The 22015-nt window shown below is 54.3% G+C and overlaps 7 protein-coding genes across 7 annotated transcripts; 2 read left to right on the top strand and 5 right to left on the bottom strand.

The window, feature by feature from the left end:
* Positions 1-23: 23 nt before the first annotated feature.
* Positions 24-1412, top strand: J7T54_007230 (uncharacterized protein; the record flags this gene model as incomplete). Its single annotated transcript, XM_051507513.1, has 1 exon — positions 24-1412. The coding sequence occupies one exon, from the start codon at positions 24-26 to the stop codon at positions 1410-1412; it is 1389 nt and encodes a 462-aa protein (XP_051361237.1).
* A 253-nt stretch (positions 1413-1665) lies between these two features.
* J7T54_007229 (uncharacterized protein) lies at positions 1666-4344 on the bottom strand (the record flags this gene model as incomplete). The annotated part of the gene is made up of 4 exons (XM_051507512.1): positions 1666-1805; positions 1863-3291; positions 3843-4054; positions 4107-4344. The coding sequence occupies 4 exons, from the start codon at positions 4342-4344 to the stop codon at positions 1666-1668; spliced, it is 2019 nt and encodes a 672-aa protein (XP_051361236.1).
* Positions 4345-4877: 533 nt separating this feature from the next.
* J7T54_007228 (60S ribosomal protein L3) lies at positions 4878-6290 on the bottom strand (the record flags this gene model as incomplete). The annotated part of the gene is made up of 5 exons (XM_051507511.1): positions 4878-5130; positions 5181-5854; positions 5907-6063; positions 6143-6228; positions 6285-6290. 5 exons carry the CDS (start codon positions 6288-6290, stop codon positions 4878-4880), a joined length of 1176 nt encoding a protein of 391 aa, XP_051361235.1.
* Positions 6291-7061: 771 nt separating this feature from the next.
* Positions 7062-8481, bottom strand: J7T54_007227 (uncharacterized protein; the record flags this gene model as incomplete). Its single annotated transcript, XM_051507510.1, has 2 exons — positions 7062-7505; positions 8164-8481. 2 exons carry the CDS (start codon positions 8479-8481, stop codon positions 7062-7064), a joined length of 762 nt encoding a protein of 253 aa, XP_051361234.1.
* A 471-nt stretch (positions 8482-8952) lies between these two features.
* Positions 8953-11407, bottom strand: J7T54_007226 (uncharacterized protein; the record flags this gene model as incomplete). The annotated part of the gene is made up of 5 exons (XM_051507509.1): positions 8953-9063; positions 9127-9312; positions 9448-10787; positions 10837-11043; positions 11122-11407. The coding sequence occupies 5 exons, from the start codon at positions 11405-11407 to the stop codon at positions 8953-8955; spliced, it is 2130 nt and encodes a 709-aa protein (XP_051361233.1).
* Positions 11408-16693: 5286 nt separating this feature from the next.
* J7T54_007225 (putative zinc-finger proteinc-like protein) lies at positions 16694-17432 on the bottom strand (the record flags this gene model as incomplete). The annotated part of the gene is made up of 2 exons (XM_051507508.1): positions 16694-17150; positions 17233-17432. The coding sequence occupies 2 exons, from the start codon at positions 17430-17432 to the stop codon at positions 16694-16696; spliced, it is 657 nt and encodes a 218-aa protein (XP_051361232.1).
* A 625-nt stretch (positions 17433-18057) lies between these two features.
* J7T54_007224 (uncharacterized protein) lies at positions 18058-19000 on the top strand (the record flags this gene model as incomplete). The annotated part of the gene is made up of 2 exons (XM_051507507.1): positions 18058-18819; positions 18884-19000. 2 exons carry the CDS (start codon positions 18058-18060, stop codon positions 18998-19000), a joined length of 879 nt encoding a protein of 292 aa, XP_051361231.1.
* Between the last annotated feature and the right edge of the window lie 3015 nt (positions 19001-22015).

Raw genomic sequence — 22015 nt, 5'->3', positions numbered from 1 at the left:
TTCACCACCGACCCCCATCCACCATGTCGTTCCAGCAAGGAGCCCCCAAGAAACCACGGCTGTCGCTCAAGATCAAGACGTCATGTGAGCCAGCCGCCCGACCAAGGCCACAAGTCGATCCCTCAGACCCAACCGCCTTCAACACTCTGTCCAATGCCTACGTGACCGCTATCGAGAGGTCCACACCCCTCACGGCCATCAACACTCTGCAGGCCTTCAGTCTCAACACGCCAGTGGAACATCAGGACTCGAGGCTGAGAGTACACACCCCATTCGTGGCCAAGTATCCAGAGACGCCACTCTCCGCTCACCCGCAGTCGCCACGGGTCATGGAGATGAGCTTTCCCAGCACCATGGCGGCCACACCACCAATGTCTGGCACCACCGACTCCAATGAGTCAAAGGTCTTCACCTTCTCCGCGGTGGACACGGGTGAACAGCCCCAGCCCAAGCCCACAGATGACCGCAAGGGCAAGAATCGCGTCCTCCCATATATGTCAACAAACCATCTTCGCTGTCCTCCATACACCCAGCCCCAAGTCCTCCACAGCATTCTGCGCAACTCGCCCCTGCCCCCCAAGACAGCCATACCTCCACCATCGCCTCGCAGACAGTCGCTGCGGCTGCAGGAAAAGGCGGCTCGACGAGTCGGGTACACGAGCCCACTTGAGCAGACCATTGTGACGAACAAGTACACAAGGTCGCACATCGACTTGCTATCGGCAGAGCCCTCCCCCAGCTCTCCGAGCATAACAGCCCCGGCCTCACAGGAACCATTGGACGCTGTTCTGTCCTTCACATCCAACGAGATCCAGGACGGAGGACAGACACCCGGGCCATTCGAGGAGACACGCCGGCGAGTTACCGGCTCTACTGCCGCACCCTTGTCGCCATCCTCACCCATGGGGATTCGCAAGCGCAAGAAGAAGGAGAAGAAGAGGCGGTGGGTTTGGACGATTGGTCAAGATGAGGAGCAGACTCAGGGGGTTGGCGGCACACTGGCTGCCATGCGATGTGAGGCAGCAAACGAGCAGCGGAAAGGCGAACAGGACGGCCGGCGAACGCCCATCGCGTTTCCCCACGACTTTGATCGTGATGAGCTCCCCACACCCAGCGTGGAGAGCTCAGACTCGGCCTGGAGCGAGATGCGTGACGTGGAGATGACAGATTCAAGTAGCGTCGTGTCGGAAGATCGAGCCAGTCTCGCGCGCAGTGACACCGATCCGGACGTGAAGACACCTATCGCCCCGAGGCCATTCGGTACGGAGCAGAAGAGGGACACGCCCATCCCAGAGCTGTCCGGCAGCAGGAGAGACACGCCTGTGCCACCGGAGCATGCGAAGCGGGATACACCCGTGCCGCCCGAACTTGTGAAGCGGGACACACCTATACCGCCAGAGTACCAAAATTAGAAGAGAGCATAGCGAGTGATCACTTGGCGACGAGTGAGGAGAAATGGTGCTCGCGGCGGGCTGAATCGCCACATTATTTCCCCCCCCCCCCCCCCTTTTTTTTTTACGAGACACGACATGAGCAATGAATTTTTTTGGTATATATTTTGGAGTGGGTAGCATAGCAAAGGAGGTAGCATTTATCCACATACTGAGCATCGCCCGAAGGTTCATCACCTAATTACCTCGTTCCAAGAACATATCTCTGTCCGACTCATGATGAAGACGTCTTGTGCTGTTGTAGTTGATGGTATATCTGCTCTGCCGAAGTGATGCACTGCATGTTGGCGCCGAGTTTGTTGATCGTCTCCATCCATTCGTCGTACTCGTCCGAGTCAAACACAATGCCGCCGCCTGTACAATCATTAGAGTTCCCTCCCAGATACTCTAGATCATGGTCAATGAACTTACCTGCTTGCAGGTACGCCGTGCCAGCCTTGACGAGCATCGTCCGCAACGCGATGCACGTGTCCATGGCGCCCTCGACAGCGTTGCCCTCCTCGTCGACACCGCCGTATCCAAAGTAGCCGACGGCGCCCGCGTACACACCTCGCCTCTCGCCCTCCAACTCGGCGATCAGCTCCATCGCCTTGACTTTGGGCGCACCCGACACCGTGCCCGCGGGGAAGATGGACCGGAACGCGTCGAACCGCGTCTGGCCTGCTCGGAGCACACCAGAGACCTGTGAGACAAGATGCTGGACGTGGCTGAATTTCTCCACCACCATGAGCCGATCCACGCGAACGGTCAAGGGGTCGGCGACGCGGTTCACATCGTTTCGCGCCAGATCGACCAGCATGACATGCTCCGCACGATCCTTGAGTGAGCTCCGTAGCTGGTCCGCCAGCCGCTGGTCCTCCTCAGGGTTAGGTCCTCGCTTGACAGTGCCGGCAATGGGGTGTGTGATGATCCGGCCCTCTTCGCTCTTGACCAGCAGCTCGGGCGATGCACCGACAATCTGGAAATCTTTGCAGTCAACGTAGAACAGGTACGGCGAGGGGTTGACGGTTCGTAGGTGACGGTAGATGTTGAAGGGGTGCAGCGCGGTCGGTCGGGCGAAGCGCTGCGAGGGAACGGCCTGGATGATGTCGCCCTTGACAATGTGCTCCTTCAACTTTGTCACATGCGCTTCGTACCCCTTTTGCCCAATGTTGGAGGTATACTCCTGACCCAGCTCAATCGGCCCTTGCTCTGGCAGAGGTACGTTCGGCGAGTCGAGGAGTGTGACAAGGTCGTTGATCGTCTCCTTTGCCTTGTTGTACGACGCCTCGAGGCTCGAAGCCTGGCCGTCCTGAGGAACGTGAACGTAGCTGATCACCTTGATGACGCCATAGAACCGGTCAAAGGCCACAATGGTGTCGTACAGCATGAACAGAGACTCGGGCACATGCAGTCTGTCCTCCAACGGTCGCGCAGTCTTGGGCTCAAAGTACCGTACGCAGTCGTATCCCACGTAGCCAATCGCGCCACCTGCGAGGGGAGGCAGTCTCAGCTCGGGCACCGAGGCGACCACATGCTGGTCCAACTCCTTCTCCAAGCCTACCAAGGGGTCGGTCTCCTCGCCGTAGCCCGGTCCTGTGGTGAGGACTTTTCGTGGGCCTGCGCCCACAAAGCTGTACCGGCCGAGCTGCTCGGTAGCTGCCGACTCGAAGAGGAACGAGTACTGGTGGTCGTCGGAGGCGGCGCGCGTGGAGACCTTGAGGTAGGCGGCGGAGGGTGTGATCAGATCAGAGGAGATCTGGCGGTAGACGGGGACGAGGGTGGGCTTGCGGGCGCTCGAGGTCTTGCTGGCCTTGGAAATGATTTCTCCGACGGACTCCAACGAGGGGAGGATGTCTGGCTGTCGCGCGCTCCGTCAGCTCGCGAGATCAGGTCGAGACTCTGTGCAGACTCACACTGGGCACCATTTTGCCTATATTTGAGGAGCGTTGCCCCGAGGAACGTGGAAGAGCAGAGCGAGGTGGGTGGTCTGATGAAACAATATGTACGACCCTGTCAGACATCGAGTCAATAGAAAGTTGAAGGCCCCGCCGCTATCGGAAAGGGTCCTTATCGTCGCGGGGCTTCCAGTCATCCCTGCCTGCAAAGGTGACCAAGCAAATGCTCTTCAGGCGTACGTATTTGACGAATTGGCCCTCGCCTTAGACATGGCTACTGATATATGGCGACTGGGTGGCATTGAAATCCCGGCATGGGCAGGGTGAGGGTGGTTTCTGGGTCAAATAGCTCTCGATAGCTGTTACCAAGGCGGACAACATGCGTGCCGGTCAAGCCATACCTGGACGTAACAATCATATCTTTTCCGCAGCTCACTGAATCGAACAACAATAGAATTGAGATTTGCCTGACGGATTCAGGCTAACTCTCCACAGCCAAGGCTTTAGCACCTACAATCCCGCCATCTGTCCCCGAGATGATCCAGTACTCAGTTCTCGAGTGATCCCTCCTGACAGCATACACCCTCACGTCGTTGCCCTTTGTGGCCTGCGTGACAGCATCCACCAGCTTGGAGTACTGCCCCTGTCTGTCCCAGTCTGCAGGATCCATGATCTCAATGTCTGCCTTCTCGGCATCCCAGTGGTCGATCAGCTTGGCAAACTCAACTGTGTCCTCATCAGTGCATTGTCAATACTCGCAGAGTGGGGAAAGACAAACCTTCATCTGGGAGTCCACCTTCTCCAGACCATGAGAGGGCCACAGGGTGGAATGGCTCATCAGCGTCGCTGACGTAGAATTCATCCTTCACGGCATCTTTGATCTCCTTTGGAATCTGGAGCTTCGAGTCGGTGGTCTTGAACTGTGTCTTGCTCTGGGTCGAGGCTTGATTGCCGCTGCCAGAGGTGTCCTGGTTGGCCTTGTTCAGGAACGACATGTAGTCTTCGTCGCTAGCCATGATGGACGATGTGTGATATTGCAAGTTCCGTTTCAAATGGAGGTGGGGTGGCACGGGTAGCCTGGGCAGAGCTTGAAGAAACGTCGAGTAGTTCAACCTTCGCGCCGCAGGTGTAAGAAGCTGAGATCGCAGGGTAAGAAACAGGGCTGGTGAATGACGAAGTAGTAAGACCATGGGGCACCTTATTTTCGCTTTATTCAAGTTCAGGGCGTACTAGCTGAGATGCTTGTGTTAAACAGCCAATACGCGGTGACGTCAACTGCAAGCAAGTTTCGTACTGCAGTACACCAAGTTGGGCACCCACAAGAACATTCACTACATCGCCCCTGAAGTTCAAGATGGAGCAAGCATCACAAAAATGGTTGAGCATGTGTTTGGGTATTCATTTGAGATTCATAGTCTCGTCTAGCTGAGCTTTTCATTTTCATCCATTGTGAACCCAGCCCAGCCCAAAAAAAGGAAGAACAGTCCCTCGACACCAATGCAATGACCGAAAGATACAACAAAAGAAAGGACCCGAATCTTGGCTCCGTTTATGCGGAGGCAAGGTCCTTCTTGAGAGTACCCTGGTACTGCTTCTTCTCCGCGGGTGTCTGGAAAGCACCGTGTCCGAACTCGGACGAGGTGTCGATCCACTTGAGGTTGATCTTCTCGAGAGCCCTCCTCGAGGTGTGGGTGAACATGGACTTGCGGAGAGTCATGACACGCTTCTTGACACCAGGGACAGAGCCCTTGACCATGACGAAGTCGTTGTTGACCTCACCGTAGCGGACGAAACCACCAAGACTACGAGAGTTAGCAGGCGAAAACAGGACGGAAGACCAGGGTGAACATACGGTGTGATGCGCTTCTTGGTAATGTCGAGAGGAGTGGAGGCGTTGTCCTCGGCGTCAGCCTTGCCGATGCGGTAGATCTTGTGGTTGACCGAGGTACGGTGATGGTAACCCATCTGACCGGCACGGGCAACGGTCCACTGGACGTGGGACGGGTGCCAGGCACCGATACAAGCAACCTTACGGAGACCCTTGTGAGTCTTACGCGGGAGCTTCTTGGTACCCCAACGGGCGGTGACACCGTTGAAACCGTGACCCTTGGTGACGGCAATGACATCAATCATCTCGTCCTGCTCAAAGACGGAGTCGACGTTGACGGGCTTCTCGAAGAGGTCGCGGCCAAAGTCGACCTTGTCGGCGACGGAGCCACCGTTGATCTGAACCTCCATGAGGTGGGCCTTCTTTTGCTTGAGAGGGGTCTTGCGGATCTGGGTGTGGGCGAGGACGCGGACGACGGTGCAGTATTTCTTCATGCGCTCGAGCTCGCGGGTGATGGAGGAGCCGCTGCTCTCGGAGTGCTTCTTGGCGTACTTGGTGAAGGCCTTCTTCTTGCTCTTGTACCAGTTCTTGTAGAAGCGGCGCTTGACCTCGTCGGACAAGTGCTCAGCCCAGACAGTGTTGAGCGAGCGCAGACCGCGGGGAGTCTCGATGTAGCCAACCAGACCAACAACGATCATCTAAAAGATGTTAGCCATAGGCACAGAGCCAAGCGGGCTGCATTGTTCGTACAGGTGGGGTATCGATGACAGTGACGGCCTCGACAACCTCCTTCTTGTTCGCCTTGGCGCCAGGTCGGTCGAGGTCGCGGACGATCGTGGTCATACCGGCCTTGTAGCCCATGGTGGCCGTCAGGTGGACGGGCTTCTTGGGGTCATCCTTGGGGAAGCTGGCAGAGAAGAGAGACAATGGTTAGTCTCTAGTCACATTATTGCGGCTTGATCTTTTGGGAAGATAGAAAAACTCACGACTTGACCTTGCCACGGTGACGGGCAGCACGCTTGCGCGGCAAGAAAGCCAGCGAACCGTGACGGGGAGCCTCGAACTTGCGGTGCTGTTCATCGTTAGTCCTTGCGAGATCAATTGAAAGCGTCCAGCGTGTCTACTCACAGACATGTTGGGCGGCCTGGATGGTGGTTGTTAGTATGAGGTGGGATGGGACAAACGCAGACGCAGAGAAGAGAAAAGGCAAGGAGGGTTTCGACTTTTGTGTGGGCGAAAATTAGCTGCACCCACCAAAATCCGTGGGTGGCTCGTGCACGACTGACTCCACAGCTGGCGGACTTGGAGATTTCCTCAGGGCTACCGGGTCACGTGCGCATGGTCCTCATCACCAGCGCAGTCAGCGGTTGACAACATGGAATGGCGTTGGAAAGGTAACGTGTGGATTGTTTTCTACAAGTTGTAGGCAGCGAGAAGCAAGCCGCGCCCAGTACTTGTACGTTGAGCTGGGTGATCAGCGCACTACTCACGCTCTACGCCGGGCGCTCGACTGCGATCCGACTACGGCTGCTACGAAGTGATTGTTGGTTTGCTTCTTACGGGCTTGCGCAGTCGGCTCGCAGGTTTGTATAATGCGAAGTACACCAATGCTGTCTCCAGGACCAGCCATCTTCATCAGGAGGTGTGCTGAAAGGATGGCTTGAGATGTCTTAAGTCAGGGAATACATACGCTGAGTAGCGTGTAGGAAACTGGTGCCCTGGCTGCCTGCATGAACAGCATTCCTGGGGAACCGTCTGAAAATTCGGGGATGCGCGAACTGGCCAAATGGAAAGACTCATCAGCCACCACAAGAATGTATGCTGCTGCAAGTCTGCTGTCTCCTTCACAAGCACCCATCACGCGAAGCCAAGATCAACCGAGTTAGATATGCACGGCCTTGGAACTTATTCCAAAATCTCTGCCATCCAGAGTGTAGGTTGTCGGGTGCGGGCCACCGGTAGTGAGTTGTTGAACGACATGAACGTGGTGTGGCTCATCTCAGGGGCGATATCAGATTGCGACCATGTGAGCGAGTCCGTGAGCTGAGACGGTCGGCATAGCGCTCCATTGGCGACATCCTTGTTAAAATCGATTGCAGGTTGCGTGCTGCGATTCCGACCCGGGGACCGCTTGGGAACCGACCGCTTCGTGTGTCTTAGCAATGTCGCCCAAGCGCCCTCCTGGATGCTATGGCGAACCTTGTCCATTGGCCGGGAAGCAATGCCATCATTGTTTCTGGCACCACCAAAGGCCCTGGTCTTCCTCCTGACCTCAGGCGATTCCGCATCCACCATCCTGGCTAGCGATGTGCTGATGACTGACATGGCAGACACTCTTCCAGCTATAGCCTGTCGTTGCAAGATCAGCTCAGGCTTTTCTGGAACAGACGATTATGCTGGCTCCTTACCTTCAAATAGCGCATGTTGAAAACGCCTGGTGCAAGACTGGCCAACTCGAAGAAGGACTTCCCCCTCATTACGCGATAACCATTATGCGTCCTTTGGACACCGATCATGAGCACATCTAGGCTGGTCTCCAAAGCCCTTACCGCATCAAGTGAAGCAATTCCATGCTGCGCATTATGGATTGGTGACTCTTGCATCTCTGTTGCTGGGGGGGTCCATGTCTGCTCAACCGGGGCCATGTACTCCTCAATCGCTCTGTGATCGACAGGGTCAAGGAACGTATAAGCATGTTGCATCGTAATGCTCGTAGTTCGCTTCCTTTTCCTCCGTGAACGCGTTCCATCCATCAAAGCATTAGCTTTAGGTAGATCTGCATGCTCCGTGAACTTTGTCGGCACGTCCAGCAAGCAGTGTAGCTCGATAAAGTTGGCTGCCAAGGCGCCCTCGGGAGCAACCAAAGCAGATGATATATCAGGATGCTGCAAAGAGAACCGAACTTCGGCAGAGTACAGGGGGTCGACGGCAACGAGACGCACGCCTAGTCGTGCCCACAGCTACTCTGGGTCAGGTCATATTGTGCGAGGACGCCGGTGTAACTCACCTCGAAATCTTTGATCTGATGCTCCAGCGTCTCTAGATTGTCTGCGGTCAGCCCCTGCCACGAGTTTGCTACCGAGAGGTTGACGAAGCTGGCTTCCTTCTTCGCGATCCACAGTTGTTTGTCGTCCACCGCCCGCTTCAGGTCGACAGCAGAGGCAATCCAGTCAACTTCGGGCGGTATGTCGAGAGTGACGGAGCATTGTAGGGCCACATGTGAATCGTCGCGTTTTTCTGAAAGCTCCAGTATAGGTAGAGCCAGCGTCTTGATGGTCATGGCGGAGGCATGCCACTGTAGGTTGGGTGCACCCATAGAACGCATTAGGAACAGGTGCTGAATACTGGAGAAATCACTTGTCAACCTTACGCTGTGAGCTTTGGCATTCGGAAGAAATCTTTTCGTATCCAGGTAGGAGCATCCCTAGGCAAGTTGCCAAAGATGGCATGGAGCTCCAGTCACTCACCAACGCTGGCGCGACCTGGAGTGCACCTTCCTGATTCCTTAAGGACGAATCAGGTACGCAATCGCCTTCTGTTCGCCCTGAAGAGAGCTTTGCAGTCCGGATTAGCACATGGCACGATACCTTTCACAATATTCGAAAGACAGTGCAGGAATGCATCCGGGGTTGTATTGTAAGCCATGAAATTGAGCAGTGGCGCCAACAAACTGCAACGCTCGCAAATGTGACGGTATGCTCCCAATTGCTCCTACGCCGTATCACCGTCTATATCCAAACGAGTTTCCCAAATCATCATCTCGCCGCATGAAATACGCAGCCGCAGATTTGCACGCTCATGACGCCGATCCTGTTCTGTTGAACCACGGGAAAGATCCCTTCTTCTTCGCTGCCTCTAATCCTCCTCCTTGGCTGTTCTCCACCTGCTCGCTGCGCTTGTCTATGTCCTATTGTAACCACGTTAGCTCTGATACCTCTAAAAAAAATAAAAATTGCAGACTGCGACTTACCACTTCATCAACGGGCATTTTGCAGCCAAGGATAGTTTCGCGCACCGTCTCGTGTTTTGACAAGCTTGGATACGGGCTACCTTGACTTTTCATGATCGGGAGCAGGATGCTTCCAAGAACATTGAACTTTGCCCAGTGTATCTTGTCCCCCTTGGCGCCGACAAAAGTCTTGCTTCCTACTTCGGCCTGCACGAGATCTCTGCGATGCACTGCCATGTATGGTATTCTCGGCAACGGTGAATTCTGCCAAGCCAGACGATAGGCAAAGTAGCTATTTGTTGTGCTGGTTAAAATCAGATTCTTCGCAAATCGTTTGCCTACCGTCTCTGACACCAGAGCGTGGGTTTGGAGGAGGCGGTTGATAGGAGTCGAGTTGATGCCAGCAACGACCGCCGCCAAGCCGTTGTAGTTGTTCAGTTGGCGTAGTTTTGTTGCTATATTCATAAACTTCTCGAGCATTTGGGCCCGGTGCTTGGCTTTGTCTCTGAGAAGAATCATGCATGTAACCCAACGGGCAAGGTGATTGAAGTGGGCAATGGTCCGGTCCACGTTTTTCAAGCTCTGACACTTGGCTTTGTCTCCCGCTGAGAGACTCACATGCCGCACGAGATCCCGGATGCGCATCGACGAGAACATGATCCAGTCGATGCGCGTCATCTCCTCCGCAATGTCGTCGACGGGTACTTCCATGAAGATGTGGTAGCGGAACTTGTTCATCGGCAGCTGACTCGAGGGCTCAAGCAGGGCAGCTTCCCTTTCGTACTCCTCATAGGAATGATACTGGAATTGGTTGCTCATCGTGCTCGCACGATCAGCCTCGGAGCCTTCTGAAGGCCTGCCGTCTGCGTCTTCGAATTGCAAGGAGCCAAGGCTGGACGCAACTTCGTTTGTCTCCTTTTGCGCGTTGTCGCTTCCATCGTCGTCATTTACATCATCTGCGTGTGCCCACCCAGTGTCGTCGTCCTCAACCACGTTGTGATTCAGGTTGCGACGCATTTGCTGGGCTGCTATTGAGAAAATGGGCTCGGTCGACAGGTGCTTGATGAATTCATCCAGCCTATGTTTTGTGGTGGGCCGAGCGAAGTCGCCCGGGTACAAAGCCACCCATCGCGCCACAACCTCGATGATTCGCAGTTGGGTGGCGGTCCTCGACAGATAGTGCGCTGCCTTGTCGTCTCGAACTCGATCCAGCCGTGCCAGGATGGCGGCGAAGAGCTCACCTGGCGCTGCAAACTTCCGATACAGGCAAAGGAAAATGTCCGAGAAGTCTGCGTCGGTCTTTGATATTCTTGGGGCCAGAAGGCGATCAACCAGCTCGCCAAAGGCCACCCCTTCCTCCTTTGCTGTCTGCTTCGCATCGTTGTCGTTGCGCTGCAAGAGGGGAATATCGTCTGACGACTGAGGCTGCTCTGTGTCTGATTCGTCTACATGCAAGAATGAGCCGTTCGCGTTGTCGAAACCCGTGGGCGGTCGAGGACTGATCGAAGATTGCTGGCGATGGCTCTCGCTTGTTGAGCCGCTGTTGAAGCCTTTCAATAGGGAGAACTCGGAGCTTGCTCGGCTGTGTTTATTGTCGCCGCTATACGATCGAGATATCATAGCTTCGGGAGCTTCGAGGTTCGATTGCGCTCGCCTGCGCGCGACCTGCTCGCCGCCGTCCTCTGCACAATCTTGTTCAGTAAGAGTCTTGTCCGGTCATGGGTGCCGTACCTCTGCGTTGGCTCACTGCTGCTCTGAGGATACTTTGTAGGCACGACCGTGCCGCCTCAGGCTTGCTGGACGACGCCTTGTATGTTGCGATGCCGACCTCATAGTATCGCGTGGCTAGGTCGTCGACATCCACGTGCCATGAGTCTTCCCCAGTCTCGCATTTGTTTGCTACCAGGATAGCAGGCATCCCGGCGTTGCTGACAGCAGCTGCTTCGTGTTAGCGCAAATGCAATCGCAACGCAAAGCTACTGTGGTTGTGAATACCGAGTATTTGCGTCAAGGGACGGGTTGTCTCGCGAGCGGTCACGTCGTATAGTATGATGGCAGCGTCGACTCGTGGCACAATGTGCCCGTTGATTTGTTTCGGCCATTGAATTTGCTGTGACGGGCCGGCTTCGAAGTGGTTCACGTCGAGCTCCAGAGCTGTGACCATGTGCGTGACGCCATCGACAGACGACCGAATGCTGGGAGCCTCCGTCATGGGCAGACTCTGGAGTGCAAGGGCAGCTTGGATGAAGCAAGACTTGCCGACGCCACGGGCGCCAATAACCGCCACGTGGAATGACTCCATCGCCTTCCTCTTCGAACGCTGCTGTTGTTGGGCCGCCGTGTTTAGTGACGTGCGTTGGTTGCGTTGGTCCTGCGTCGTGGGCAATCACCCAGGTCAGCGCACGCGTTCCTCACGACTTTGGTGTATCGTCACGCTATGTTGGACAGGACAGCTAAGGTATAGCAGTCCTAATAACGACCCCTGCCCCGCGAGACCACGGTCACAGAAGAGTGGGGCAGGCGATTCCAGGATGAATTTGACCTACCCAGGACATGGACTCAAGCATTCCAATTGTCAACGATTCCCGGCGCGGAGGCGGGAAGTTATGTTTTCTTTCTTTCTCGTCGCCCTCAACGGGACCTGAATCGGGAGTTGCGAGGTCCAGTGGCTGCAGTTGGGAACCGTCTGGGCCGTAGTCCTGGAAGAAGGGGTCTTCAAGAATTGAATGGAACGACTCGCGGTTTGAATCATGAACTGCTTCGGATGGCGCTTTTGCTGGTCGCTTCGTGCTGGGCTCTAAGCATAGATCACCGGCGGATTCAGCCAAGGTGGAAGGCGTGCTTTTTGCTATTGAGCTTTGTCGTGTTTTACTGCTGCTTGGCTTCTTCGGTTCGCGCAGAATCGCAGCAGAGGCACTTCGACGCGGCTTTCGCGAGCTGCTTTGCTGGCTGGCTGACGGCAAGCCTTCTGCAGGTTTGTGAGCATGATGACGACTCCCGCTTGATTTATCGGAGGGCATAGTCGCAACGACGCTGGGAAGACCGGTCCAGCTGAGATTTGAAACACGCGAGGGGCAAAGCGAAGGCTTGACGGGAATGGAATGTTGCCGGGAGGGGATTACGGCATTCCGGTGCGCGCGCTGGCTGGAAGTAGCTGGCTGAATGCCTGGGTCCAAGCAAACTTCTTCAGGCCTTTCTTGTTGTATGTCACCGCCGCGAGCGAGGCGGCACTAACGTACGACAACACAAACCGAGCTAGAACAGCCGGATGGTGGCCGCAACGGTGGGGTCCGATTGGGTCTAGGAATACGTCGTTGCGATCTGGCAAAACACTGTGAAATGGTTCAGCTCACCTCGAAATCACTTGTTGGACAGTCTCGACGAGGGCTAGAACAACGCCACGGTCCTAGTCGTTCAAAATGGTGCAGTTGTCCAGAACAATGCTCTGGCACCAGGTGAATGGTCGAGCTGCAGCAGAATCGTGGTCGCAGGCTGCTGCGATGCGGTTTGTGTTTGGTAATCTAAAGTCACTGACTTAATAAACCAAGGAACGGAGAAGAAGTCAAGAGAGTTGGGAGATCATGATCTAGCGTTATCAACTTGACACGACGCCAGAGTAGTGCCCACAAACAACTCTCTCACCAAGGGTCCAATTGGCATCCAGTGTCGCTACATGTGAAGCGACGCAAAAACGTGCATGTCGCTCCGATTTCTCGTGTGGACATCACGCGATACCAGGTAAGTTGGAGGAGGATCACGCACCAACTGCTGGGGCTCATGCAGGCTTATTACACGCCGTACGTAAGGTACCTCGACGATCGTGCTCTGAGTGGCACCGCGCTCCACTAGGTCGATCACTTCGTCCATCATTGAACGCCTTGGACTGGGAATGCGGCCAGAGCACTACTCGACGTTCCTTCTGAACTATGGATGCATGCAAGTACCTGCTTAAGTAGCTGCCTGTTCGGGCAAATATCCGAACATCTTCAATGTGTGGGTGTTGGCTTCGCGATAAGCGTCGAAGCGATTAGGTTCAACTCTCATGGAACTATTGTTGACAAAGTGGACGAGGAGAAAACATATCGAATGAAATAGACCTCCAAGTAGGCTTATCGGCTAGTGTCGTTCCTTTGCTACTACAAGGCTGCCCAAGAAACACTGATCAAGGCCATGTTTATCCTGTCGCCCGTCAAGTGAGATCGGAACCGTCGGATTGTAGACAGGAGCGCTGAGTGAGAATAAATGTCATGACGGCTGCAGCCCACCAAACGCAATAGACTTTGAACGAAGTAATGCACTATTAACACGGCAAGGCCCGAGCCTTTGACATCTGACGACATAACATAACATGACGATCTTCAAATCCACAGTGTTTTCCGCGTAACGAGGCTCGTATTGTGTACTACTAATCTAGAACATCATTTAAGTTAGTAGAAAGCGTTTCCTTGTACGTACATGAGCGCAGAGGGGCCACTCAAAAGGCTTTGCGCCAATAATGATTCGTGACTCCTCGATCGGCACTGCGTTACGAGCACGAGCAAAGCGGGTCTCACGCATCCAGAAAGGAACAGCGATTACGCAAATTCGATAGCTTGTACGTATTAAATGCCCATTAGACGTAGCACAGCATGAATTTACTTTTGGCGGCGGACAGCGCACGACTGGCTCTTTTTTAAAGAACCGTCGGTCTCTCCTCCCACTCGGAAGGCCAAGCCTTGGCTCAGTCTAGGCCACGCGACATCATGCCGCCCGTTTGGGAGCAGTTAGTGGTCTGTCGCTGCTAGCAGTGGTGTGATCAATTCTATGGTGATGGCCCGAGCTTTCAGCAAGAAGAACACCCGTGTGTCCTTCGTCTGCCGTCAGTCGTGCTCTGGTATTATTTCAGCACCACTTACCAACCAATGTTTCTTATGCAGGTGTGCAGAACGAACGCTGCCAGAACCGTCCAGGTCCCGACTCTGGGGCTCCACGTTAGGAACGGCAGCCATAGTTGGATCGATTCTGGGGAAATGCACCATTGACAGAGTCTCGCCAATCGAACGCTGTGCAGAAGCGCCAGCGCAACATGACGGCTGTCGAAATTGACATCTCCCCGTGACCCGTATGCAGCCGCCCCAGAAGAGGAGGGAATCACCTCCGAGCCCGACTATTGGCATTCAGCATTCGACGACATTTTTGTTGTAACATGGGGAGCGGCTTTCTTCTGTGCTGTACGGACTCATCACGAGCCATACGGCCCATGCCAACGCGGCCCAGGTGGCCTCCAGGGGTGGCAATAAGACGGGGGTCTTGGTGGTAAGTTACAGGGAAACGGACCCTCTACTCTGTAGCGTTCCTGGGCTTTTTTGTCTGAGGCTCATGTGCCAACCCCACAATCAGAATGTGAGGGTCCTCGTGATCAAGTTTGCTGATTTCGAAATATTAGGTAGCGGCACGGTGGTCATTTCGACGCGATGCGAGGCATTTGTCCACCATGCTCCCCTATTTCTCCCTCGACCTTCTGTGCAAGCGTGAGCGAGGACACATTGATGTTCTATAGCTGGCTCGGTTCAAGACACTGTCGGTGGTAGGTCGACAACGACACATTGACAGCCAAGCGAGCGGACCACCTGCGAGTTGCTTCCATTGAGGGTTGCGCTGATCGTGTCGGACTCTGCCGCGGTCCAGTCGTCTCGTGTGGTACTTCACCCGAGTTGGTCCCTTGGCTTTACCTGCATGACTTGCATTGTCCTTATTTGAGGTCGTCTGCGCCGATTGGGGTCATCTTGGTTTCCTGTTCTTTGGTCCTGCATTCACTTGCTTGCGGTCTTGCTCCTTCCTCCACCCTCGAGGCAGGCAAGTCCCAACCTTGCGTACCGCGGTACTACGTCGCCAAACAAGTCACAACACAACGGCAAATACAATCTTTGATGAGTGCTTTCAAATTCATCCAGATAACACTTTACAAAGCTCTCTCCAGTCACCACTGTGGTACATTGGTATATACCAGGCAGCTACTGTGATTGGGTCTGCTGCTAAAGCAAGACAGTGCGCCGCGACTACACGAGCCCTATCTACAACAGCAGGCTTGCATCGTGCTGAACTCTCTTACGAAGAATCCAGCGGCATCGCCGGGAAAGACCTACTGTGATTGGCCCACGCTGTCAAATACAAAACTATTGGAAAGCTCCAACGTGGAAAACGAATACTCAATTCCCGTGACGCCTGATCGCCAGGCTCAATCGACACCAACGTCAAACTCGCGTTATACCAATCGTGCATTTGCCGCGGCATGATCAAGGACCCGGATCACAATATCCCAACACGGGCGCCTCGGGCTGTCGACCAGAGGCCGAAAAAGCAGCAGCATCCGACAATGGGGTTTGATCCGGACGAGTTGACCAGGAGACTCTACGAAGTCAAGGCGCAGCAAGAGCTCAAAGCAGCTAGGAAGACGAAGCTGTGCTTGAACATTGAAGAGCGAAGCCTCGAGGCGAAAGAGCGAAATTATCGGGATTTAAATTCGCGACAATCAAGGGCCGATCATCGGAGAGCAGCACAAAAGCAGCCTCGAAACCGAGAATCAAACGGACAAGACCTCGCGGCGCCGGTCGTGGAACCCGAGGCCGGGTCCAAACGATGGAGTGGGGGCCAACGCGAGACACAGGTCTGCCTCAGAACGGATGCGCAAAATGACCCAAAATCCTATCAACACACACCACAAGTCGCTGCGGCCCAATTTGAAAGAACAACAGCCGTGGAGCAGGTCGAGGGCTTGAATATACATAGGCTCTCTCATCCGGCCGTGCGATTCCATATTGGTGGTCCACATGGTGAAGCGGCGCAGGACCAAACAAGTGATCCTCGCGATGTTGTTCAGCGGTTGCAAAGAGTCCGCAGCCAGCGAGACCGGGAATATGCGCGCAATCAATTCCAAATCCCACAGAGCCTGGAACTGGTCGACGGTTTTGGCGGCTGCCGCCTTGAGCAACGGCATACCCTTGACGCGTATCCTGATGGGCAGACGACCCGGTCGTCAATTTTTCCACCGTCTGATACAGTCAGAGACATGATGGGTACTTCCAATCATGTCGAGCATCGTGATAACGAAGAAATTGCCTCTAATGGGCGTACTTCTTGCGCAGGTCCAAGGGACATGCGGCAGGACTGGACGCAAAGCGATGAAGTACACGAAAAGCAGAAAGCCAGTGGTGCGCCGCCAAAGATCCGCAAAGCCGCATCGAAATGGAGACTGAGACTGAGCGGGCACCACAGGAGCAGCGAGGAAGATAAAGGTTCTCCATTGCCGGGCGCCATGTCCCCTGAGGAGTCTGAGAAAGCATCACAAGGGATCAAGTCTCCCATATCTGGGCTCTTCTCGCGTCTGAAGCGTTAGATCAATCACACATGTCAACGGGAACAACCCACATTATGCCACGATTCGAGTCGAAGAGTGCGTGCGCCGGTTTTGTGTGACGAAAGTGATTTCGTTCTATACAATACTGCATCTTCCATCTCAAAAGCGACCAAGGCCGCTGAGATGAGGCGTGACAATGTCGCAGCCTTGGTCGATCATCGCTGAAAACTGAGCACGCTCGGTAGACCGATCCTAGAGCCCCTTGCGCTCCCGAGCCTCCTCCATAAAATGTAAGACGAGCTCCGAGTACTCTCTGAGGGCCTCGCCATCCTCCCCGTCTGCTTTCCTGGCTCTTCGTAGAGCCTCTTTGCCGCGTTCAATGCCTTTATCTTTATCCCACCCGTTGCTCTGGTCTTGCGGCGGAAGATCCCTGAGGAGTGACGCGGGGATCTTGGGCTTCTGTACAGGCGGTGGTTGTGTTGCTGCGTGGATTTGCAGCAGCTGGCTCGGAAGTCGCGGGTATTTACTAAAGAGCCATTGGAGCTCTTCCGAGTGCTGCAGTGTCTGCCAAGGGTGCCGGAACTTGCGACCTCGGACTGCGCTGTCGTCTGCGGCCTCAGTTGTGGGCGCTGGTTTCGGGGGCGGCGGTGCTGTGATGGGTTCTCCAGCATGTACTTCGCGGTGGACTTTGTTACAAGCGACGGAGCAGCTATTGGAGAGAGTTCAGTCAGCTTAGAGATTGAAGAGGCAGCAAAAAGCACTGCTTGCGTTGGGGTACAGGGAGTGCTTACTAGGGGAGGTAGCAGCGTGGACACTTGTACTTTGGTGTATCTGTTTCACAGACACCGCACAATAATTTCAGAGGTTCCATCTCTTCATCCTGCTTCTCCTCGATCGGTTGTGCACCTTGCGTTGCTGTGGCATCCGCCTCCAGGTTCTCCTGTGCACCGTTCGCAATGGGTTCTGGTGGTTCGTCGCGTGCTTCAGCCATGGTCGATGAAATAGTCGTAGGCAGCAGAAGGCGAAAGGTGTTGCTAATGAAATCGCATACGGTACGAAAAAGATTCGACGCTAGTTCGGCGACTTTAATTGACCAGATAAGTGGTCTTATCGGATGTAATCAGAGGCTGAAAAGCGAGAAACGCGTCGTCGTCGTGATGCTGGTGCTGGAACAAAATTTCTGGAGACCCTGATATCGGTGACGTGACACCATAAACAGAGACCCACCACGCGAAAAGCGGTTGCGACACAATAGCGATCGCAGTTGGCACCGCAGCACTCGTATTGTTGGAGAAATCATTGTGAGCGTGCATGTCAGCTCCAATAGGATTGGTTATCAAAATTGGATGAACGACGCAAAGCCTTGAGCTCTAGACGGTGTGGCATCACAAATATTTTGAAGGTTCGGTTGGTCTGCAGGGTCCCGAAAGGCGGCGTTGCATCATAGTTCCGCCATTAGTAATTGCCTCCTTCTGGGCAAAAATCATCGCTCACTATAGCCGAAGGAAAGTTCTCGATTCCGATCACTGTCAACTTTCAACGATCATACCTTCAATTCACTGCCTGTAATTTTCCTCTTTCCTTCTACATTTTAGATCTGTCGAAAAGCATAGATCATGGCACCACAGAGAATCACAGCGCGCCTCATGGCGCAAACAGTGCGGCCAGCCGCCGTCACCAGAACCACGGCACCACGAGCCATCCGCGCTCTGAGCACCAACCCCCGTCTCCCATCTTCAAGACCACTTCTTCGCTCAACGAAACTCGCCCCAGCGCTTCGAGCCGTTCCCTCTGGTGTACGAACTATCTTCATCCAGACCGAGTCGACACCGAACCCCGACGCTCTGAAATTCCTCCCCAACCATCGCGTTATCCCGGACGATGGCAGCGTTGCGTCCCCTTTCATCGAGTACCTCAGTCCCCGCGCAACCATCTCGCCACCTCACCCTTCACCCCTGGCGGCCAAGCTGATGAACATTGACGGCATCACAAGCGTCTTCTACGGCAGCGACTTTATCACAGTCACCAAATCGGCGGACGCAAATTGGGCGCACGTCCGACCAGAAATATTTGCGCTGATCACAGAGGCCATTACGAGTGGCGAGACGATTGTGAACGTGGCCGAGCGCAAGGAAGGGGATGCCGCCGCGGAGGAGGACAGCCTGGCGTACAATGAGAACGACAGTGAAGTCGTCGGCATGATTAAGGAGCTCCTAGAGACAAGGATCAGGCCCGCCATCCAGGAGGACGGTGGTGATATCGAGTTCCGTGGTTTCGAGAATGGCATGGTGGCCCTGAAACTGCGCGGTGCCTGCCGGACATGCGACTCGAGTACCGTCACCTTAAAGAATGGCATCGAAAGCATGTTGATGCATTATGTAAGCGCTCCCTAGCTCAATCCCCTTTTGCCATGTTGGCTACAGAAACTGACGGCATCTTCAGATTGAAGAGGTGCAGGGCGTCCACCAGGTCTTAGACCAGGAAGAGGAGGTGGCTCTGCAGGAGTTTGCCAAATTTGAGGAGAAGCTCAAGCAGCAGAAAGGCGCGGCACCAGCATAGAATTCGACCGAGATCTTAACACAGAATGATACCCCCCCAGAGACAATCATGTTTAAGAGCTTGTGGAGCTTAATGGCACTATTTGGTCCTGGTGAAGGGAGACTTGGTGGGAGTGATGCCATTCATCGTCATGGTGGTGCCACTTGGCACAAATCAGGTACCGGAGCACGTAAATGTTGTACGGCCACAGCGCAGTCCTCAGCGTACAACGAGACGGCAATTGTAAGCAGAACTGACGGGAAGCTGTCCACGTATGACTTATTCTGGTGGATGAAGCAGCTCACGAGTACTCATTAACAATCCTCGACGGCTGAGCGAAGTGTGGTGGGTCGCCGGTCGTTAATTCCAGTAGCGGCCGCTGGAGGCTCGTGGAAGCTACCCGATGGGATACAAAGACCACCTGACCAGTGGCTCGGAGGGGTTGATATGCAATGGGCCATGCAGGCCATGCATCCCGTCTGCTGTGCCTCACTTGGTCTAAGTGAGCCTGTGAAAGGAATCCGGGGTCGACCGGCAGATGAGTTGTAGTTGTTGCAACCGAGACACAATAATGCGTTGATCATTGGCCAGAATGAAGTCGATTGGCACAACCTGGAGCTCGAGGATCCGTCGCACGCTTGGGGCTGTGACGGCGATCGCTCATTAGTCTGCTCAGGACGACATGGTGGGCGGCAAGGGGATCATGGCGTTGCGCAAAAGGTTGTCGCGTGATTTTGCTCCAGCCGAATTAGAGGGGTTCAGTCGTCAGAACCAGTAGATGAGATCGGCCCTCTACGTTGGGTTCCCAAGGGTGTGTGGCGTGTGTGTCTTGAGCTAACCTGGGATGACGACAGTTTGGATGAGAATTTGGACCCCGCAAAGAGGGGAGATCGGAGGTTTACAATGTACAATGTGGTTTGCGTTGGAGAAAGCTATCAGACAGATATGTCTACCCGATCGATAAAGCAGGAGCAAATGGAGTCTTGACCGCGTGCAAATGAAGAATAGGCGTCATCTGTGTCAGTAAGCATGCAAGTACTTGTAATAAGCCACCTGAAGGAAGAAAAAGGGTCGCATTCTAGTATTGGAACATCCCATTGGTAGTTGGTGGTCTTGCCATATCCTACCCTTTTGCAGTATGCAAGGCCTACGGCGAGACCGGACACCGCTTCACATGTAATTCAGTATCGAATGCGGCTTTTATGCATGGAAATGGGTGTCTTGAAGGTTAATTGTGTAAACCGGTGAGGCAGCGAGGAGATCGACGCTGGGGATGTCTTCTCTGAGAGACCACTCAAGCACTTGGACATGCAAGCCGCGTGCGGGCAGGAGAAAGGATGGGGAATGTTGGGGAACTGCAGGGCTTAGGCCTGTTGAGCCTTGTATATTACTCGATACTGTCATTATTCACCGTGATCTTGTTTGGTTACAACTCTGGTGACCGTGGGTTAGCTAGACTGTTAGTACGAATAGTATCATTCATGAGATTGTCGCATCCAGTGAACTTAATTGGTAGCCTGAAGTACCTATGGTGGCCAGCACAATGTCGGCTGAACAAGCGTAGTCCTCCCACTTCGGCTGGTATGAGAAAAGAGCAATTACGCAAATAAGCACAATTCAAGCCCTTCATGTGAAGCCAGTCAGAGTCTAATCCATTCATCAGGGCATCCATCAGCAGGCCCCTCGAGTTCACTCGCCGAATTACATGGAGTTCTCCACTTAATTAGGCTAAGTGATTGGCTGCAGTCTGGATCGCCATGGAGCCCGCCTGGGGCGCCCAGCCACTGCTAGGGCCCAGTCAGCCCTGTAATGCAACTACACCACCGGCGAGACATCTTTGCGAACTGACTGTCGACTGGACTGCTTGAGGCCAACAGCAAGAACATTGTCATACCGTGCTAATTTTCAGTTTCGCCGTCTTTATCGAAGATGGAAAAGGTGTTGCTGACGTTTTTGCTCGTCCACCTACGCCCTTTTTCACGCAATTTGTTGACTGCCGGCCTTCCGTCGCCCCCGGACACTAACCCGGATCGTCAAGTTGATCCCGCCATCGACCTAGCCAGACTCAGGAAGGCACTGAGCGTAAAATCTACAAAGCAGGCAAGGAGCCCCCTCAAGTCACGGTCGCGAACAACGATAGTCCTCTAGTCTTCTGCAGCAGTATCGAGTATTCTTCCACGTCTTGGAGAGCGCAGAGCCGGATACGTATCTTGCACATCTTCCCTGTGCAGGCCCCAGCCAAGACCTCATACTCCAGTCGAGACCTCAACTAGACCCCTCTGTCTCTGGGCACGGACCCCTGCTTCTATTACCCCATACTTTTGTGTTTTCACTTCACTCCCGCGCCCACTAGCGTAACTATCCACCATCATACCTCTTGGTGCTGTACGATACCTGTCTCTCTTCGATCCGCTGCCGGCAGCTCCAGTCGTTCACCTGTTTTGAGCTATTATACTACCAGTTCCGAACAGATCCACGGCATCCTCTTGCTGCAGCAGGGCTTTTGAGCAATACGACATTTCAGGGACATTGCGAGTCAAAACGTATTTCTGTTGCTGTAATTACCTACCTGCATGGCATCTGCAGCTACAATTTCGCACTCCACGAACTCACGAAGCCTGAAATAGAAAGCTCTCCGCGGAGCATACGGAGTACATGTACCTTAGGTACCTATTGCGACAACTGACTAAAGCGTACGACGACTGGACCTTGGCCCCCCGCTTTCCGACAGGTCGCTTGCCATCGCCCTCCTGCATCCGCCGTCCGGTGCCTGAAATCCCCTTTTTGCCGTCAGCTGGCACACACGAGTTCAGTCGCCAACTAAAGCCAGAGTAGCGAGAAGCGAGCATCAATATCACACAAGATTGATAGAGCGGTGCGACCAAATTGCCCGAGCTCAGGGAACGACTGGAGACGACGAAGCGTCTTCTCACCACCTGAGCCTAAAGCGCTGCCGCGCCGCGCCGAGCTCGCTTACGCCCACTGCAGTGCCTGTCGCAGACCATACTGTACTATGCACAATTGACACGCTGCGGT

This window comes from Emericellopsis cladophorae, assembly GCF_022114955.1.
Source record: "Emericellopsis cladophorae strain MUM 19.33 chromosome Unknown NODE_33_length_250951_cov_121_911845, whole genome shotgun sequence".
NCBI lineage: Eukaryota > Fungi > Ascomycota > Sordariomycetes > Hypocreales > Bionectriaceae > Emericellopsis > Emericellopsis cladophorae.
Note: the sequence above shows the minus strand (reverse complement) of the source record. Positions and strands in the feature narration are given on the sequence as shown.